Source organism: Paroedura picta, chromosome 3 (genome assembly GCF_049243985.1).
Source record: "Paroedura picta isolate Pp20150507F chromosome 3, Ppicta_v3.0, whole genome shotgun sequence".
NCBI classification, from domain to species: domain Eukaryota; kingdom Metazoa; phylum Chordata; class Lepidosauria; order Squamata; family Gekkonidae; genus Paroedura; species Paroedura picta.
The window spans coordinates 71,192,190-71,210,348 of NC_135371.1; the positions used below are offsets into that span (position 1 = coordinate 71,192,190).

Below are 18,159 nucleotides of genomic sequence, written 5' to 3' on the forward strand. Positions count from 1 at the left end.
TACTTGGATTTTAGTAAAGCTTTTGATACGGTTCCCCATGATGTTTGATGGATAAATTGAAGGACTCCAAATTGGATTTTCTGATAGTTAGGTGGATAGGTTACAGAAACGTACTCAAAGAGTTGTGGTCAATTGTGTTTCATCAGACTGGAGGGAGTACCTCAGGGCTCGGTGCTCGGCCCGGTACTTTTTAACATATTTATTAATGATCTAGATGAGGGGGTGGAAGGACTACTCATCAAGTTTGCAGATGACACCAAATTGGGAGTACTGGCAAACACTCCGGAAGATAGAGACAGAGTTCAACGAGATCTGAACACAATGGAAAAATGGGCAAATGAGAACAAGATGCAATTTAATAAAGATAAGTGTAAAGTTCTGCATCTGGGTCAGAAAAATGAAAAGCATGCCTACTGGATGGGGGATACGCTTCTAGGTAACACTGTGTGTGAACGAGACCTTGGGGTGCTTGTGGATTGTAAACTAAACATGAGCAGGCAGTGTGATGCAGCGGTAAAAAAGACAAATGCCATATTGGGCTGTTTCAACAGGGGCATCACATCAAAATCACAAGATGTCATAGTCCCATTGTATACAGCACTGGTCAGACCACACCTGGAGTACTGTGTGCAGTTCTGGAGGCCTCACTTCAAGAAGGACGTAGATAAAAATGAAAGGGTCCAGAGAAGAGCGACAAGGATGATCTGGGGCCAAGGGACCAAGCCCTATGAAAATAGGTTGAGGGACTTGGGAATGTTCAGCCTGGAGAAAAGGAGGTTGAGAAGGGACATGATAGCCCTCTAAGTATTTGAAAGGTTGTCACTTGGAGGAGGGCAGGATGCTGTTTCCGTTGGCTGCAGAGGAAAGGACACGCAGTAATGGGTTTAAACTACAAGTAGAACGATATAGGCTAGATATCAGGAAAAATTTTTTACAGTCAGAGTAGTTCAGCAGTGGAATAGGCTGCCTAAGGAGGTAGTGAGCTCCCCCTCACTGGAAGTCTTCAAGCAAAGGTTGGATACACACTTTTCTTGGATGCTTTAGGACAGGGGTAGTCAACCTGTTGTCCTCCAGACTTTCATGGACTACAATTCCCATGAGCCCCTTCCAGCAAACACTGGCAGGGGCTCATGGGAATTGTAGTTCATGAACGTCTGGAGGGCCACAGGTTGACTACCCCTGCTTTAGGATTCTTTTGGCTGATCTTGCGTTGAGCAGGGGGTTGGACTAGATGGCCTGTATGGCACCTTCCAACTCTATGATTCTATGATTCTATGAACAATTTATACTTTTATTTTTTTGCTGGAGTCTTATCATGAGGAAAAGAGTACTAGAAGCATGGTTATCCAGCATCAGCATCAGTTTTACTTCATAGACTTATTGTTGGAAGAACATTTGATGTGGTCGACCATGAGATATTGGCCTTGCCAGAACCAGGATTAGGGGACTGCGCTGCAATGGTTTATCCGGAACTGGACACAGAGGTTTCCTGTGGGGGATGAGTTATCTGACCCTTGAAGTTCCTATGTGGGGTTCCGTAGGGGGGGCGATACTCTCCCCCACTATATGCGCCCTCTAGTCCAGCTGCTCCGGGGCTAAGGGCTGGGATGTCACCAATATACAGATGACTCCCAGCTCTACTACCTAATGGACTACCAGATCCCCCCCCAGTACCTTTGCCAGCTGTTTGGAAGCAGTGGTTGTATGGCTTAGGCAGAGCCGCCTGAGACTCAACCCCCCAAGACAGAGGTCCTGTGGCTGGGTAGAAGAGGGCATGATCAGGAAATGTGCCTCTCATGCCTGGATGGTGTGCAATTAACACCAGCACCAGTTGCCAGGAATTTGGGGGTGACCTTTGATACCTCTCTTTCGATGGAGGCTCAGGTTACGAAAATAGCCTAGACAGCATTCTTCCACCTTTGCCAAGCTAGGCTACTAGCGCCCTAACTGTCCTCAGACCATTTGGCCACAGTGATCCATGCAACGGTCACTTCCAGACTAGACTACTGTAACTCGCTCTACGCGGGCTTGTCTTTGATCTGGAAGTTGCAGCTGGTACAGAATGCGGCTGCCAGGGTCCTCACTGGACCCTGGCAGCCTCAGTGTACCCTGGACCCCCTCCATCATGGAGGGCCCGTATTCAGCCAGTGCTTCGACATATGCACTGGTTACCAGTCTGTTTCTGGGTCAAGTTCAAGGTTTTGGTACTGACCTTTAAGGCTATACGTGGTCTTGTTCCAGTCTACCTGCAGGACCGCCTGGTTCCTTATGCCCCCCCGTAGGGCTTTTCACTCTGCAGGTATGAACTTACCAGTAGTCCCAGGCCCTCGGGGCGTTTGCCTGGTCACCAATCCCAAATAGCTGCAGAACCAAAGATAATACAACACTCCTTGCTTTACAAGTTAATGTCAGAACAGGAATGAAAGGAATTGTGTGTGGAATGTGTGTGTGAAGTAGATTGGAGAACATAAGGTAATAAAGGAAAGGGGGAGGAAGAAGGGGAAAAGAGGGCAAATATGGATGATTGGAACATAAACTTGGTTGCTTCTATTGCAACCAAAGAAAACCTTTTCATATGAATGAAGGCAGCCAGTAACAAGCCCTACTTTACAGTGACCTCCCTCATCTACTTTTGGGAAAGCTCAGGAGGCACCAGGGAAGCAACCAGAGGCACCATGTTGGGGAACCCTGCTGTAGACTATGAGTACTCACTAATTCAGGAAATAGTTGATTCTCCAATAATTGCTCTATTGGCAAGAAGCCTTCACTCAGTATTATTTTGGAAAGTTCCTTAGAGACGAAACTTCTTGAGAGGAAGGGTGAAGGGTTGTACAGCACCATGAATACCTAATAATAGTGCAGCTTCAGAGCCAGAAGTTCTTCCTTGTATATAGGGCCAACAAGGCCAAAGTTATCCCAATTTTGCCTCCTTTACTTCACATAGATGTCACTGGAGCTCAAGTAAAGACAAGGGCTTTCCAGGTAATGAGGTTCATAGTTTCTAGCCATAAGCTTGAATTGTTGAAGGAGCAACCATATGATTAGTTGTGTTCTACCAGCTGCATCTCTCTCACATGCATTTAGCATCTTCTTCTATCGGAGGCAGCCCAACCAGCAAGGCCAGCTCATAGGGAACCAAAAGTTAAAGGATTCAGATGTCTTTATACTAACGCCCAAAGCATGGGCAATAAAAAGGAAGAGCTGGAACTTCTCATGCTGATGGAAAGGTATGATCTAGTAGGCATCACAGAAACTTGGTGGAATGATTCTCATGACTGGAATGTAGTAGTGGATGGATATGAACTGTTCAGAAAAAACAGAATAGATCGAAGAGGTGGAGGAGTATGTGAAGAAAGGGCTTACCTGTCAGGAAATTCTAGTGAAGGAGAGCATATCTACAGTGGAAAGCATCTGGGTGAAAATAAGCGAGGGGAAAACAAACAGTGTGGTGGTTGGTGTCTGCTACCGACCGCCTGACCAACGAGAGGATGTGGATGCTGCACTTTGTGAGCAGCTTGAGAAAATATCCAAACGGAAGGACCTTGTCATCATGGGTGACTTCAATTTCCCAGATGTGTGCTGGGAAACAAACTCTGCGAAGCGTCCTCAGTCATGCAAGTTTCTGACCTGCCTGGCTGACAATTTCATTTATCAAATGGTAGATGAACCCACAAGAGGTTCAGCCATACTGGACTTAATACTGACCAACAGGCAAGAGTTGGTGGATGAGGTGAAGGAGGTGGGGACCCTAGGGGGAAGTGACCATGTCCTCATAGAATTCCTTTTGAGATGGGGAGCCAAGGAAGCTTGTAGCCAGACGCGGATGTTGGATTTTCGTAGGGCAAACTTTAATAAACTCAGAGACATGATGAGTGTCATACCATGGACGAGAATGCTGGAAGGGAAGGGAGCATGTGAAGGGTGGGCGCTACTCAAACAAGAGCTATTGCATGCTCAATCAATGACTATTCCAGAAATACGAAAGCACTGCAGGAGCTCTAAGAAGCCTATTTGGATGAACAGAGAACTTCAAGAGGAACTAAGAAAGAAAAAGAAAATGTTCAGGAAATGGAGGAAAGGACAGAGCTCTAAAGAAGAGTACCTACAGGTTACTAGGCACTGTAGATCAATCATCAGAAAGGCCAAAGCTGAGAGTGAGCTGAGATTGGCCAGGGAAGCCCATTGTAACAAGAAAAGATTTTTCAGTTACGTGAGGAGCAAACGTAAAGTAAAAGAGGCAATAGGCCCGCTGTTGGGTGCGGATGGACAAACTCTAACGAAAGATGCAGAGAAAGCAGAAAGGCTTAGTGCCTATTTTACATCTGTTTTTTCCCACAGGTCAATGTGTTTAGGCACATCTAGAGATGGCTGTAGCCAAAGGATAGTGTCTGGGTGGCAGGTTAACATGGATAGAGAGGTTGTCGAGAGGCATTTAGCTGCACTGGATGAGTTCAAATCCCCTGGTCCAGATGAAATGCACCCGAGAGTACTCAAAGAACTTTCCAGAGAACTTGCACAGCCCTTGTCCATCATCTTCGGAACCTCTTTAAGGACTGGAGATGTCCCGGAGGACTGGAAAAGAGCAAACGTTATTCCGATCTTCAAAAAAGGGAGGAAGGATGACCCGGGAAACTACAGACCAGTGAGTCTGACCTCTGTTGTGGGGAAGATAATGGAGCAGATATTAAAGGGAGCGATCTGCAAACATCTGGAGGACAATTTGGTGATCCAAGGAAGTCAGCATGGATTTGTCTCCAACAGGTCCTGCCAGACCAACCTAGTTTCCTTTTTTGACCAAGTAACAGGTTTGCTGGATCGGGGAAATTTGGTTGATGTCATTTACTTGGATTTTAGTAAAGCTTTTGACAAGGTTCCCCATGATGTTCTGATGGATAAGTTGAAGGACTGCAATCTGGATTTTCAGATTGTTAGGTGGATAGGGAATTGGTTAGAGAACCGCACTCAAAGAGTTGTTGTCAATGGTGTTTCATCAGACTGGAGAGAGGTGAGTAGCGGGGTACCTCAGGGTTCGGTGCTCGGCCCGGTACTTTTTAACATATTTATTAATGATCTAGATGAGGGGGTGGAGGGACTACTCATCAAGTTTGCAGATGACACCAAATTGGGAGGACTGGCAAATACTCCGGAAGATAGAGACAGAGTTCAACGAGATCTGAACACAATGGAAAAATGGGCAAATGAGAACAAGATGCAATTTAATAAAGATAAGTGTAAAGTTCTGCATCTGGGTCAGAAAAATGAAAAGCATGCCTACTGGATGGGGGATACGCTTCTAGGTAGCACTGTGTGTGAACGAGACCTTGGGGTACTTGTGGATTGTAAACTAAACATGAGCAGGCAGTGTGATGCAGCGGTAAAAAAGGCAAATAACATTTTGGGCTGTATCAATAGAGGCATCACATCAAAATCACAAGATGTCATAGTCCCATTGTATACGGCACTGGTCAGACCACACCTGGAGTACTGTGTGCAGTTCTGGAGGCCTCACTTCAAGAAGGACATCGATAAAATTGAAAGGGTACAGAGGAGAGCGACGAAGATGATCTGGGGCCAAGGGACCAAGCCCTATGAAGATAGGTTGAGGGACTTGGGAATGTTCAGCCTGGAGAAAAGGAGGTTGAGAGAGGACATGATAGCCCTCTTTAAGTATTTGAAAGGTTGTCACTTGGAGGAGGGCAGGATGCTGTTTCTGCTGGCTGCAGAGGAGAGGACACGCAGTAATGGGTTTAAACTTCAAGTACAACGATATAGGCTAGATATCAGGAAAAAGTTTTTCACAGTCAGAGTAGTTCAGCAGTGGAATAGGCTGCCTAAGGAGGTGGTGAGCGCCCCCTCACTGGAAGTCTTCAAGCAAAGGTTGGATACACACTTTTCTTGGATGCTTTAGGATGCTTAGGGCTAATCCTGCGTTGAGCAGGGGGTTGGACTAGATGGCCTGTATGGCCCCTTCCAACTCTATGATTCTATGATTCTATGATTCTTATTTTAAAATATTTTAAAAGCATTCTACGTCAGGGGTAGTCAACCTGTGGTCCTCCAGGTGTTCGTGGACTACAATTCCCATGAGCCCCTGCCCGAATTTGCTGGCAGGGGATCATGGGAATTGTAGTCCATGGACATCTGGAGGACCACAGGTTTACTATCCCTGTTCTACATCACTTACATAAAAGAAGCTGTTTCACTTACAATTGTTTCAGGTATCTGGTTGCAAATCTGATATGTGTTTGAAATGTGTTGGAAAATTTGTCAGCTGAGAAGTTGTTAATTTACAATCTGTATTTGTGAATTTGTTGGATTCTGTAAACATGTAATTCTATGTATCCTACAAATTGCAGGTAAAATCTATATTCATTTTCGGTTGTTTAACATTCAAAAAGTATGTGAATTCAATTGTTAACATTCACTAAGTGCATGAATTCAAACTTCATTATTTGTCAAAGAAAATGTCTATTTACTTTTGAAAAGCAGTATTCATTTCTGTTCCAAAATGCCTTACTTACAATAACTGAACCCTGTTCTGATGTATTTTACAGATCTGCAAACATCTGTGGCAGCTATAGCTGTAACAGTGTGATACATGTGACTGCTCTCATCCCAACTTTATACTTTACACTTATCTGTTCTTTTTTAATCAGTTCTCATTTGCAACAACAACCGCTTCATTTACTCTAGTGTTCATACTAGAGGATGATGTTGGGTAAAATACAGCCCATTCTTTTCTTTTTAAAAAAATGTTAATAAACTTTCCTTGTTAAAATGATGGTTAACAGTACATGTTCTGCCATGCAGCTACAAACTGTGCAATTTGACTTAAAATGACATCCAAAGCTTATGATGCCAAAGATCCACTCATCAATAGCACCTCTTGTTGGAGTCATACAGTCTAAGCACTGGTTATTATGCTAAATAGCAGTGCAATTTTGTGCAGCCCCCAGCTGTTATTTAAGGTTGAAAGTTTATTACACTTTGTGCCTATTTTGTTTTAAAATTGTATTAAAGTATTTCCTGTTCTGCTCATAGGTTGTGGTGTCTACAACTGTCAACGTGGACGGTCATGTCTTGGCAGTGTCAGATAACATGTTTGTCCACAACAACTCCAAACATGGACGGAGGGCTCGAAGGCTTGATCCTTCGGAAGGTACGCCTTCTTATCTGGAACATGGTAGGCATTTTTTGTTAGTTGCCATTGTTTCTTTAAACTACTAGTTTATTTGGACTCAATCTCTTGTGTTTCCCGTCCCCCCCCTCCTGCATTGCTAGTTGTCCTATAAGGATCAAAGGATTAAGGGGTCAGATTTTTTTTAAAATTTAAAGCAGTATGGGGCCTGAAGCTGGTGCGGTATTTTCAGCACCATTTGGGAGGTCCCACACAGCCAGTTCATGAAACGCTGTAGGAAAGTTTTCCACCCTTCCCACCTTTATGGTTAGTCTTAATTTGTTTTAACAGACTGTCAGCAAGATCTGTGGCATTCGAGTGTGCACACTGTTTGTCCACACTTTATCTGTTAAAGTAGGATATTCCAAGTGCACTTGGATATTCCCAAACTCCAGGAAAGAATGTGGAACTCCTGACTGTGACACATTGATATATGACTATCACATGACAGTTGCAGTGATGACATGAAATGTACAAATCTTGTGAATCCATCCTTATGTTTTCAAATATTGGCTAGAAAAAAATGTTCAGATTTTAAGAAATACATTACACTTTCATCCTGTGGGTTACTTGCAACAAAACTGAGTGGTGATGCTGATGTTATCCATTAAGTTGTGTCCGACCCTCGGCGATTCTATTGGAAAGTTTTCGCCATACATTTCTGTCTCTGCTTCTTTTTGTTGGTTCATGGTCATCCCTATATCGGCTTTGATCTTGTCGAGCCAGCGGATCCTTTGGCGACCACGTTTCCTTTTGCCTCTGACCATGCTGAGCATTAATGACTTTTCTAACAAATTTGATCACATAATGTGTCCAAAGTAAGTGAGCTTTAGCCATAATATCTTGCCTTCTAATGACATCGTTGGTTTGCTCCTCTCTAAAACTATCTTGTTGGTAACTTTGGCTGTCCATACTATTCGCAGCATTCGTCTCCAACACCATAATTCAAAAGCATCTATTTTCCTCCTGTCTTGTTTTTTCAGGATCCAGCTTTAGCATCCATAGTTTGTTATGGGAAAGACAATGGCATTGACTAGCCGGTGCTTTGTATTAAGGCTGATATCTCTATTTTTCCATATTCGGTTTATGCTTAACATTGTGTTCAGGTCCCGTGTTATTCGCTGTTTGATTTCATGGCTGCATCCACCATTTTGAATTATCATAGAGCCAAGAAAGATGAAATCACAGTCAATGTTGTCATTGTCAATTGTGACTTTGATGCGACTGCCAGTAGTTGTCATGATCTTGGTCTTTTGAATATTTAGGTATCGTCCCATCTTTTCACTTTCTTCTTTTAGTCTCTTTATCAGGGTCTTCAAATCACGCTCCAATTCAGCAAGGAGTATTGTATCATCTGAACAGCAGATATTATTGATGTTACAACCTCCAATTTTGACTCCGATCGTAGATTCTTCCTGATTAAGCTTCCACATAATTAAAAAGAAAGGGTGATAAGATACACCCTTGTCTCACTCCTTGGCTGACCTTGAACCAATCAGTGTCTCTATATATTGTTCATACTGTGGCCTCCTGGTTGGTGTACAATGAACTGATGAGGTGGGTTAAGTGGCACTCCCAATTCATGTAAGGCATCCCATAGCTTCTTGTGATCAACACAGTAAAAAGCTTTAGAATAATCAATAAAACATAGATAGATGGCCTTTTGATATTCATGGGGTTTTTCAAGAATCCAGCGCAAATTTACAATGTGGTCTCCGGTAACTGAGCATTAATGGTTGATTTGAGACAGTTTTGAATTATCTTCAATAAGATGTAAAATCTTAAGATGTAAGATGTAAAATCTCGCATGGGAGATCATGGCTATGGTTTGATAGTTTGAGCAGATGCGAGTATCACCTTTCTTTAGTAATGGGATAAAAACAGACCTTTTCCAGTCTATTGGCCATGTGCCAGTTTCCCAGTCATTTTGACATAAGAATTGATTGCTGCTGGTGAAACAGATCTGAGTAGTTCCACTGGAATGTTACCTATACCAGGAGCCGTATTATTTGGGAGCTGTTTCAGAGCCCAGATCACTTCTTCTTCCAGTATATAGGCGGTTCCAATTCGTGTCAGGTGTTTTTGGCTGAGGCACCTTGGTGTTTGCATATAATTCATCTGCATATTGTCACCATTGATCCTTGATGTTGGCTTGGTCAGTCAAGTCTTTTTCATTCTTGTCTTTGATGTTCACTTTACGAACAGTGAAGGTGCTCTGGACTTATTTCACCTGAGCAAAGAGGCTTCTGGTCTCTTCCAGTCACTTGCACCCTTCCTTCCAATACGCTTCCTTATCTTGACTGACAGCACATTGAAAATCTTGACTGGCAGTACAGGAGGCATTTATCCTCCTGAATTCGTCTCTCTCGCCAGCAGCTTTTGCTGCTCTTCGTTTTTCAGCAATTTTAATGGTGTAAGATGTTAACCATTTGCCTCTTCTTTCTGGCTTTTTGTATGATCATAGAATCATAGAATCATAGAGTTGGAAGGGGTCATACAGGCCATCTAGTCCAACCCCCTGCTCAACGCAGGATTAGCCCTAAGCATCCTAAAGCATCCAAGAAAAGTGTGTATCCAACCTTTGCTTGAAGACTGCCAGTGAGGGGGAGCTCACCACCTCCTTAGGCAGCCTATTCCACTGCTGAACTACTCTGACTGAGAAAAACTTTTTCCTGATATCTAGCCTATATCGTTGTACTTGAAGTTTAAACCCATTACTGCGTGTCCTTTCCTCTGCAGCCAGCAGAAACAGCATCCTGCCCTCCTCCAAGTGACAACCTTTCAAATACTTAAAGAGGGCTATCATGTCCCCTCTCAACCTCCTTTTCTCCAGGCTGAACATTCCCAAATCCCTCAACCTATCTTCATAGGGCTTGGTCCCTTGGCCCCAGATCATCTTCGTCGCTCTCCTCTGTACCCTTTCAATTTTATCGATGTCCTTCTTGAAGTGAGGCCTCCAGAACTGCACACAGTACTCCAGGTGTGGTCTGACCAGTGCCGTATACAATGGGACTATGACATCTTGTGATTTTGATGTGATGGCTCTGTTGATACAGCCCAAAATGGCATTTGCCTTTTGTACCGCTGCATCACACTGCCTGCTCATGTTCAGTTTACAATCCACAAGTACCCCAAGGTCTCGTTCACACACAGTGCTACCTAGAAGCGTATCCCCCATCCAGTAGGCATGCTTTTCATTTTTCTGACCCAGATGCAGAACTTTACACTTATCTTTATTAAATTGCATCTTGATAAAGATAAGTGTAAAGTTCTGCATCTGGGTCAGAAAAATGAAAATGATATGATATATGTATGATATATGTTCTAAAGCAGCTTCTATGACATTAGATTGAAATTCTTGCCACAATTCCTCAGGTAGCTTCTCAATAGTATCAAGCAGTTCGAATTTGTTCCTCACTTCTGTGGCATATGTTGGTGGAATCTTGGTGACATCAAACTTCTTTGGGGGTAAATTTTTCTTGATATTACATAGTCTGAGTTTCAACCAACAGTTCATGATTAGAGCCACAATCTGCTCCAGGTAATGTTTTTACTGCTAGAATGGAGCTCCGCCATCTCTGACTGCAAAGGATAAAATCAATCTGATTATGGTGTATGCCATCTGGAGATGTCTAGGTATATAAACGGCATTTCAGTTGTTCATAGAGGGTGTTAGTGATAGTAAGTTTATTTTCTTGACAGAACTGGATAAGTCTGTCACCAGCTTCATTTCGCTCAACTAGTCCAAACCTACTGCAGATGCCCTGTTCTTGTTGATTTCCAACTTTGGCATTGAAATCCCCAATAATGTATATCATGTCCTTTTGAGGCACCTGTTTCATTGTTTCATGCACTTTCGCATAGAAATCTTCAATTTCACTTTCATCAGCAGCCATGGTTAGTGCATACATTTGTACAACAGTTGTGTTCATTGGCTTTCCCCAAATTCGGATGGACATAATTCAGTCATTTACTGCTGTGTAATTTTCCACTGCACGAACTGTCATCTTATCCATAATAAAGGCCACACCATTTCTTCTGATACTGTCATGACCAGAATAGTAAACACCCTCTAGCGTTTTCTTGGCAGACTCAATACGGGGTGGTTTGCCATTCCCTTCCCCAGTCATTACCGTTTTACCCCCAGCAAGCTGGGTACTCATTTTACCGACCTTGGAAGGATGGAAGGCTGAGTTTACCTTGAGCTGGCTGCTGGGATTGAACTCCCAGCCTCATGATCAGAGCTTCAGACAGCATGTTGTCTGCCTTACCACCCTGCACCACAAGAGGCTATGTGGGGGGTGTTAGATCCCCTCAAAACAAAATGGTTGTTTGCACATGCACCTCTGTTGACATAGGATTGGTGGTGACTTGCAACAGGACCCATGGTGGGCCAGCTGAGGGAATATGAGAGCTGTACTGGCCTTGTTGGCAGCAGTTGCAAGGGTAGAGGGCTATTGGGATCCACCTTGGACCCGGTGGCAGAGGTCAGGATCTGCTCTGCTCTCTACCATTGATATTGGTGGATTGGAGGATAGACAGGAGCTTTATTTTAATTTAATCCTGGAGCTTTGACAATACAGTGAATGACCCTCAAATGGCTGAATTCCTTCCTCCGGGGCCACGGACAGAAGGTAGTAATAGCAGAGAGGGTATCTAACCAACACCAGCTCACATGTGGAGTCCCACAAGTCCTCTCTCCTATCTTATTTAACATCTTTATGTGCCCTCTGGCTCAGCTGGTGCGGGGGTTTGGGCTGGGCTGCTACCAATATGTGGATGACCACCCTGACTCTCTTCCTCCTGATGGATGACCACCCTGACTCTCCCCCAGAACCCTTAGCCAGATGTGTGGAAGCAGTGACAAAATGGATCAAGCAGAGTGGCCTGAAGCTCAACCCTACAACCCTATGGTTGGGTAGGAAGGGACCATGGGGGGAGGTGCATCTGCCCAACCTAGATGGTGTGCAGCTCTCAGCAACGCACTCTGCCAGGAACCCGGGCATGACCCTGGATGCTTCTCTGACAATGGAAGCCCAGGTCACAAGGGTAGTGCGGCTGGCATTATACCGCCTCTGCCAAGCCAAGCTACTAGCTGTCAGGAATCAGGCTGAGCCCAGCCAGTGGAGTCTGTGATAAAGGCACATCCAAGATCCAACAGGCAGTTGAGAATACAAGAAAGAACTTTATTAAACAGAATCTACAGAGCTAGACAGAGCCAAGACCTCCTAAGCAAAAGATCTTGGCAATAACAAAGAACAAAAGACACCTCATAGAATCATAGAGTTGGAAGGGGCCATACAGGCCATCTAGTCCAACCGCCTGCTCAATGCAGGATCAGCCCAAAGCATCCTAAAGCATCCAAGAAAAGTGTGTATCCAATCTTTGCTTGAAGACTGCCAGTGAGGGGGAGCTTACCACCTCCTTAGGTAGCCTATTCCACTGCTGAACTACTCTGACTGTGAAAATTTATTTCCTGATATCTAGCCTATATCGTTGTACTTGTAGTTTAAATCCCTTACTGCACGTAACTAACCTCAGGATAGTTATAGGTTATTCTCGATAAGGGAGGGGGAACATAGGCATTTCAGCAGGAGAGTAGAGGGCACCAAAGGTGCCAGATTTCACAGTCTGTGAAATCTGTGAGAGAGAAAGAGAGCCAGTTTGGTGTAGTGGTTAGGAGTGCGGACTTCTAATCTGGCATGCCGGGTTCGATTCTGCGCTCCCCCACATGCAACCAGCTGGGTGACCTTGGGCTCGCCACCGCACTGATAAAGCTGTTCTTACCGAGCAGTAATATCAGGGCTCTCTCAGCCTCACCCACCCCACAGGGTGTCTGTTGTGGGGAGAGGAATGGGAAGGCGACTGTAAGCTGCTTTGAGCCTCCTTCGGGTAGGGAAAAGCGGCATATAAGAACCAACTCTTCTTCTTCTTCTACTGCCAGATGGCCAGGGTCTAATCTCTATAGAGCATTCGCTTGAGGCCATCCCTCAGAACACCTGTTGGTCTCCCCATAAAAGGTAGCGGTAAAGGTATCCCCTGTGCAAGCACTGGGTCATGTCTGACCCTTGGGGTGACGCCCTCTAGCGTTTTCATGGCAGACTCAATACGGGGTGGTTTGCCAGTGCCTTCCCCAGTCATTACCGTTTTACCCCCAGCAAGCTGGGTACTCATTTTACCGACCTTGGAAGGATGGAAGGCTGAGTTTACCTTGAGCCGGCTGCTGGGATTGAACTCCCAGCCTCATGATCAGAGCTTCAGACAGCATGTTGTCTGCCTTACCACCCTGCACCACAAGAGGCTATGTGGGGGGTGTTAGATCCCCTCAAAACAAAATGGTTGTTTGCACATGCACCTCTGTTGACATAGGATTGGTGGTGACTTGCAACAGGACCCATGGTGGGCCAGCTGAGGGAATATGAGAGCTGTACTGGCCTTGTTGGCAGCAGTTGCAAGGGTAGAGGGCTATTGGGATCCACCTTGGACCCGGTGGCAGAGGTCAGGATCTGCTCTGCTCTCTACCATTGATATTGGTGGATTGGAGGATAGACAGGAGCTTTATTTTAATTTAATCCTGGAGCTTTGACAATACAGTGAATGACCCTCAAATGGCTGAATTCCTTCCTCCGGGGCCACGGACAGAAGGTAGTAATAGCAGAGAGGGTATCTAACCAACACCAGCTCACATGTGGAGTCCCACAAGTCCTCTCTCCTATCTTATTTAACATCTTTATGTGCCCTCTGGCTCAGCTGGTGCGGAGGTTTGGGCTGGGCTGCTACCAATATGTGGATGACCACCCTGACTCTCTTCCTCCTGATGGATGACCACCCTGACTCTCCCCCAGAACATTTTACCGACCTTGGAAGGATGGAAGGCTGAGTCAACCTTGAGCCGGCTGCTGGGATCGAACTCCCAGCCTCAGGGGCAGAGCTTTCAGACTGCATGTCTGCTGCCTTACCACTCTGTGCCAAAAGAGGCCTTCCCATACGCCCCCCCATAACTGTAATAATTAATCCTCCCAATATTACTGTTAATTGTTAGTTATATTATAAATGTGGTATTGTAATCTTTTGATGATTTACTGAAAGTTGCTTTGATGTTACAATCTGTATAAGGTTCCATGTAAGTTATAGAATGTTCAATGTAAACCGCCCAGAGCTGCAAAGAAATGGGCGGTATAGAAAACTAAATAAAAAATAAATCACTTCTGAATATCATGAACCTTCTGATAGTGTTAATATAAATAACCCAGCTGCAATGATTTTTGATTTGGGAGGGTTAGACTGTTAAGGATAGCAGGAATAGGACCTGGATTTTAACTACAGATTATTGTAGGCCTCTTGCCTAATATATCTGTCCATTTTGTATATCTCTGAAAAGAAGAAGATGAATTACTAGTTTTACTGGTATGGTTACTTGTGGCAAAGTAAACAGAATAGGGTATGCAACATGTATTGTGATATTATTATAGTTATATCACTTGTTTTCTGAAGTATCTTTTCACTATTAAGCAGTGGTAACAAAATTCCTTGTCACCACCTAGAGCCCTGCAGGAGCCTTTGGTATCTGCACTTTAGGTCTAACTATTTCATATGCTAGGAAGCTTAAATATTTTGGGGTTATTCAATCTGTTTCTATTTATATACTTAGGCTATAATAAGGAAAGTTTCTTTTAGTGGTTTGACTCTCTTGGTTTTACAGCTATGCAAAGCTATCCTTTATACCTGTTCATTAACAAATACTGGTCCTCTACATATTTTTATATTTCCAAAGTAATAGCTAGCAGAGGCTAATTTCAGCAACTTTGATGCAAACAGGACTAGTCACCAGTCATCAATAGCCTGCCATTATCATCTTGGTTGCTTCATTTATATAACAGTTGGATTTCTATTTCCACTTGTTTATCTCACATTTATTTGTATACTTTAAGATGTATGAAGACATGTTGGTATACTACAATTAGTATCAGACTCCAGGAAATAATTTAAAAAGGAAAATTTCCAAAATGCAGTTCAGTGGAGAAGGGGGTTTTGTAAGAGGAGGTATTCAGACAGGCTTGAAGGAATTAGTCCATCATCTTAAGGGGAAGCAAATTCATTCTTTCAATCAACATTGGGTGATTTAAGAATAAGTTCCTTTGCCTCCTGGCACAAACATGTACATTATGGAAAAGCTAGTGAAATACACGTTTGAACTGACAAAACTGATTATTTCCAGTACGAGGAGCCACTATATTCATGGAGATATAGGAAGCATGAGAGTAGGGAGGTTTCTCTGTTGATCTCTGTGTTGTATATATACCCCTTTGATCTGTACATCATGTGAATAGTAAACAGTAGGATTCATTATGATAATTTGTTTTTAAAAACAGGCCAAATTCTGCAGAAACAGGAATTATGGCCATTTGCTATAGTTTCCCCCCACCCCCCGCCATTTATACCTGTGGTTTCCAGAACCCATCTGTTCACTGAGATCCAAGGTGGATTACAGAATGTATTGGGAGGCTTCAGCTGAGAGGATGAAGGGACCAAAATTATTCAGGTCTTTTTCTTCCATCAGCAGAAGTTTGCTGACAGAAAGATAGGATAAAGACTGTTGTGGGCAGGGAAACGTGAGAAATATAGGAACCTTTTGCTGGCAAATCATGGGATCCAGCCTGTTAAACAACCTCTATGCTGTGTACCATTTTTGCCTTGGATGTAAAGTAGGTATCACTGAAAATATTTTAGTGAGTGGTTTAACTTTGGTGTTCTTGTTAATATTTGGAAAGCCATACCTATTGTGATGACTTGCTGTGATGCGATGCATTCTTAGATTGTATCTCTATATGAAGCTTTTCTTATTGCTTTCAGAAAAATATCCACAGCTGAAATGTTGGAATGGGAATATTGTGTTTTTTTCTTAAACAAATACCTCTCCTTAGTATTAAGTCCAACTTAATAACCCAGGCTAGCCTGATCTATCAGATCTCAGCAGTTAAGCAGAATTGGTCCTGGTTAGTACTTGGATGGAAGGCCAGCAATGAAGTCCAAACCATCTCTGAAATCTCATGCCTTTAAAACTTCATGGTGGATGCCATATGTTGGCTGTGAGTTGACAACATTATACTTACAAAAACTAAGGGTGGCCATCCATCAGGAGGAAGAGCTGGGTGTCATCGGCTTTTTTATGACAACCCAGCCCAAACTTCCGTACCAGTGGTGCGAGAGGACGCATGAAGATGTTGAATAGGATAGGAGAAAAGACTGCTCCTTGTGGAACTCCGCAAGTAAGTAGTCGGCGGTCTGATGTTTTCTCTCCTATTGCAACCCTCTGTCCACGATCCCAGAGGAAGGAGATCAGCCGTTGAAGAGCTGTCCCTCGTATTCCGGCATCGATGAGGCGGCGAGCTAGAAGCTCATGATCGACTGTGTCGAACACTGCTGAGAGATTACTAGACCTTACTAGATCAGCAGTGCCAACCTGCCTCGGTCCATATATGGTAATGTAGCTCTGCCACTCCCTCCCAAAATGGCCAATGATGGGCCTGGAGGATGTGGAAAGAGGAGGTGTTATGCTTCCCAACCATATTCTGCACAATTGCACTACTACTGGGTTTTCTTGAAGCCTGAAGAATATTTCAGGGGTTTCTCAATAGTAAAAACATCTGTACACCGCCCGTGGCGCCGCGGGCGCCACGGACTAAATAAAGCAGTAAGCCCTTCTGGGGCGGGATGTGTCCGGGATGAGGAAGGGTCCGGATTGGACCCTTCCTCATGACAGACAATCGGAGGGACCAATCGGCAGGCGCTTTGCGCCTGCCGATTGGTCCCTCTGATTCCCAGCAACTGCGAGCCGCGCGTAGCGCAGCTCGCAGTTGCTCCCGGCCTGATGCGGCCAGGCCAGGCCGCCGCGCCAGGCCGCCCCCCGAGGGAGCCCCCGGCAGTCGCGTGGAGCGTGGCTGCCGGTGGGTTCCTTGCCCAGCGGCCTGACGCCCAAGGGAGCCCCCAGCAGTCGCGCGGAGCGCGGCTGCTGGGGGTTCCCAGCCCGGCGGCCTGACGCGGCGAGAGGCGCAAAGCGCCTCTCGCCGCGTCAGGCCGCCGCCACAGAACAACACAGCTGACCAACCCAGCTGACCTGTGGGCACCGGAAGCAGCGGCAACGCCATTGACGCCGGAGCCGTGATTGGGGACACCGGAAGAGCCTCCATTACTCAAGGAAGCGGCGCCGCCATCGCCGGCGCCGCCCGCCCAGCGAACGGCCGTGCCCGGCCCGCGATCGTCGGAGGGACCTTTGCCGCGACGCCGAGGCCTCGCTCTGCCGCGGCAGCAACTTGCCTGCCAGCGCCACGCCTCGCCGAGAAGGAGCTACGACGACGAGCAGCCTTCAAGAACCGTGGAGCTGCCGCTGACGAGCCGCCGCAGCCCAGCGCGCCGAGGAGCCCAACTCGCTGAGGAGCCATTGAGGAGCCGCCGCCCGCCTCCTCTTTAAGGTCGCCTTTCGTCCCTCGCTCTGGCCCCCGGCTCCTAGCGCCCATTGTATCCTTTGTACAATGGGCTTTTTTTACTAGTTGAGAATATACCTTTGGTTTGCTGCTTGTGTGCAAACATGACTGAAATTGACAGATATCTGTAAATTTCTAGCTAAACTCTTACGTTTCTTTCAACTGCAACTGGTAAGGCAAAGATATAATACGTATAAAATCCAGCCTCAGCGGGGCAGCCACGTTTCAACTTAGACATGTGTGAAGTTTTATAAGCAAAGCCTGTAAAATTGCCTCAGAGTAATTTTCCAGCTTGTGGGTTGTATTTATTTGACTGTAAAGGCAATTGCACAATTCGTTTTTACTTTCCTGCACCCCTCCATGGCATAATGTAGTAGCCTCAAAATTATAGTGCTGGAGACCCTGTCGGCTTGCATTCTCTAACACTTTATTATCTAATGATCTAATATGCAACAAGGAAAGAGAAGGTGCTCATCACTCTGACAGGATGCCTAAGAG

General features: G+C 45.0%; 1 protein-coding gene across 7 annotated transcripts in view; it reads left to right on the forward strand.

The window, feature by feature from the left end:
- EBF1 (EBF transcription factor 1) overlaps positions 1-18,159 on the forward strand; it is a 793,629-nt gene that overhangs the window by 523,580 nt on the left and 251,890 nt on the right. For 5 of the 7 annotated variants that reach the window (XM_077326387.1, XM_077326391.1, XM_077326392.1 and 2 more), the window contains exon 8: positions 7,042-7,183. In XM_077326387.1, the coding sequence (XP_077182502.1) occupies positions 7,042-7,183 (142 nt within the window). The remainder of the gene's footprint in view (positions 1-7,041; positions 7,184-18,159) is intronic. The other 2 variants (XM_077326389.1, XM_077326390.1) reach the window with 1 other exon arrangement.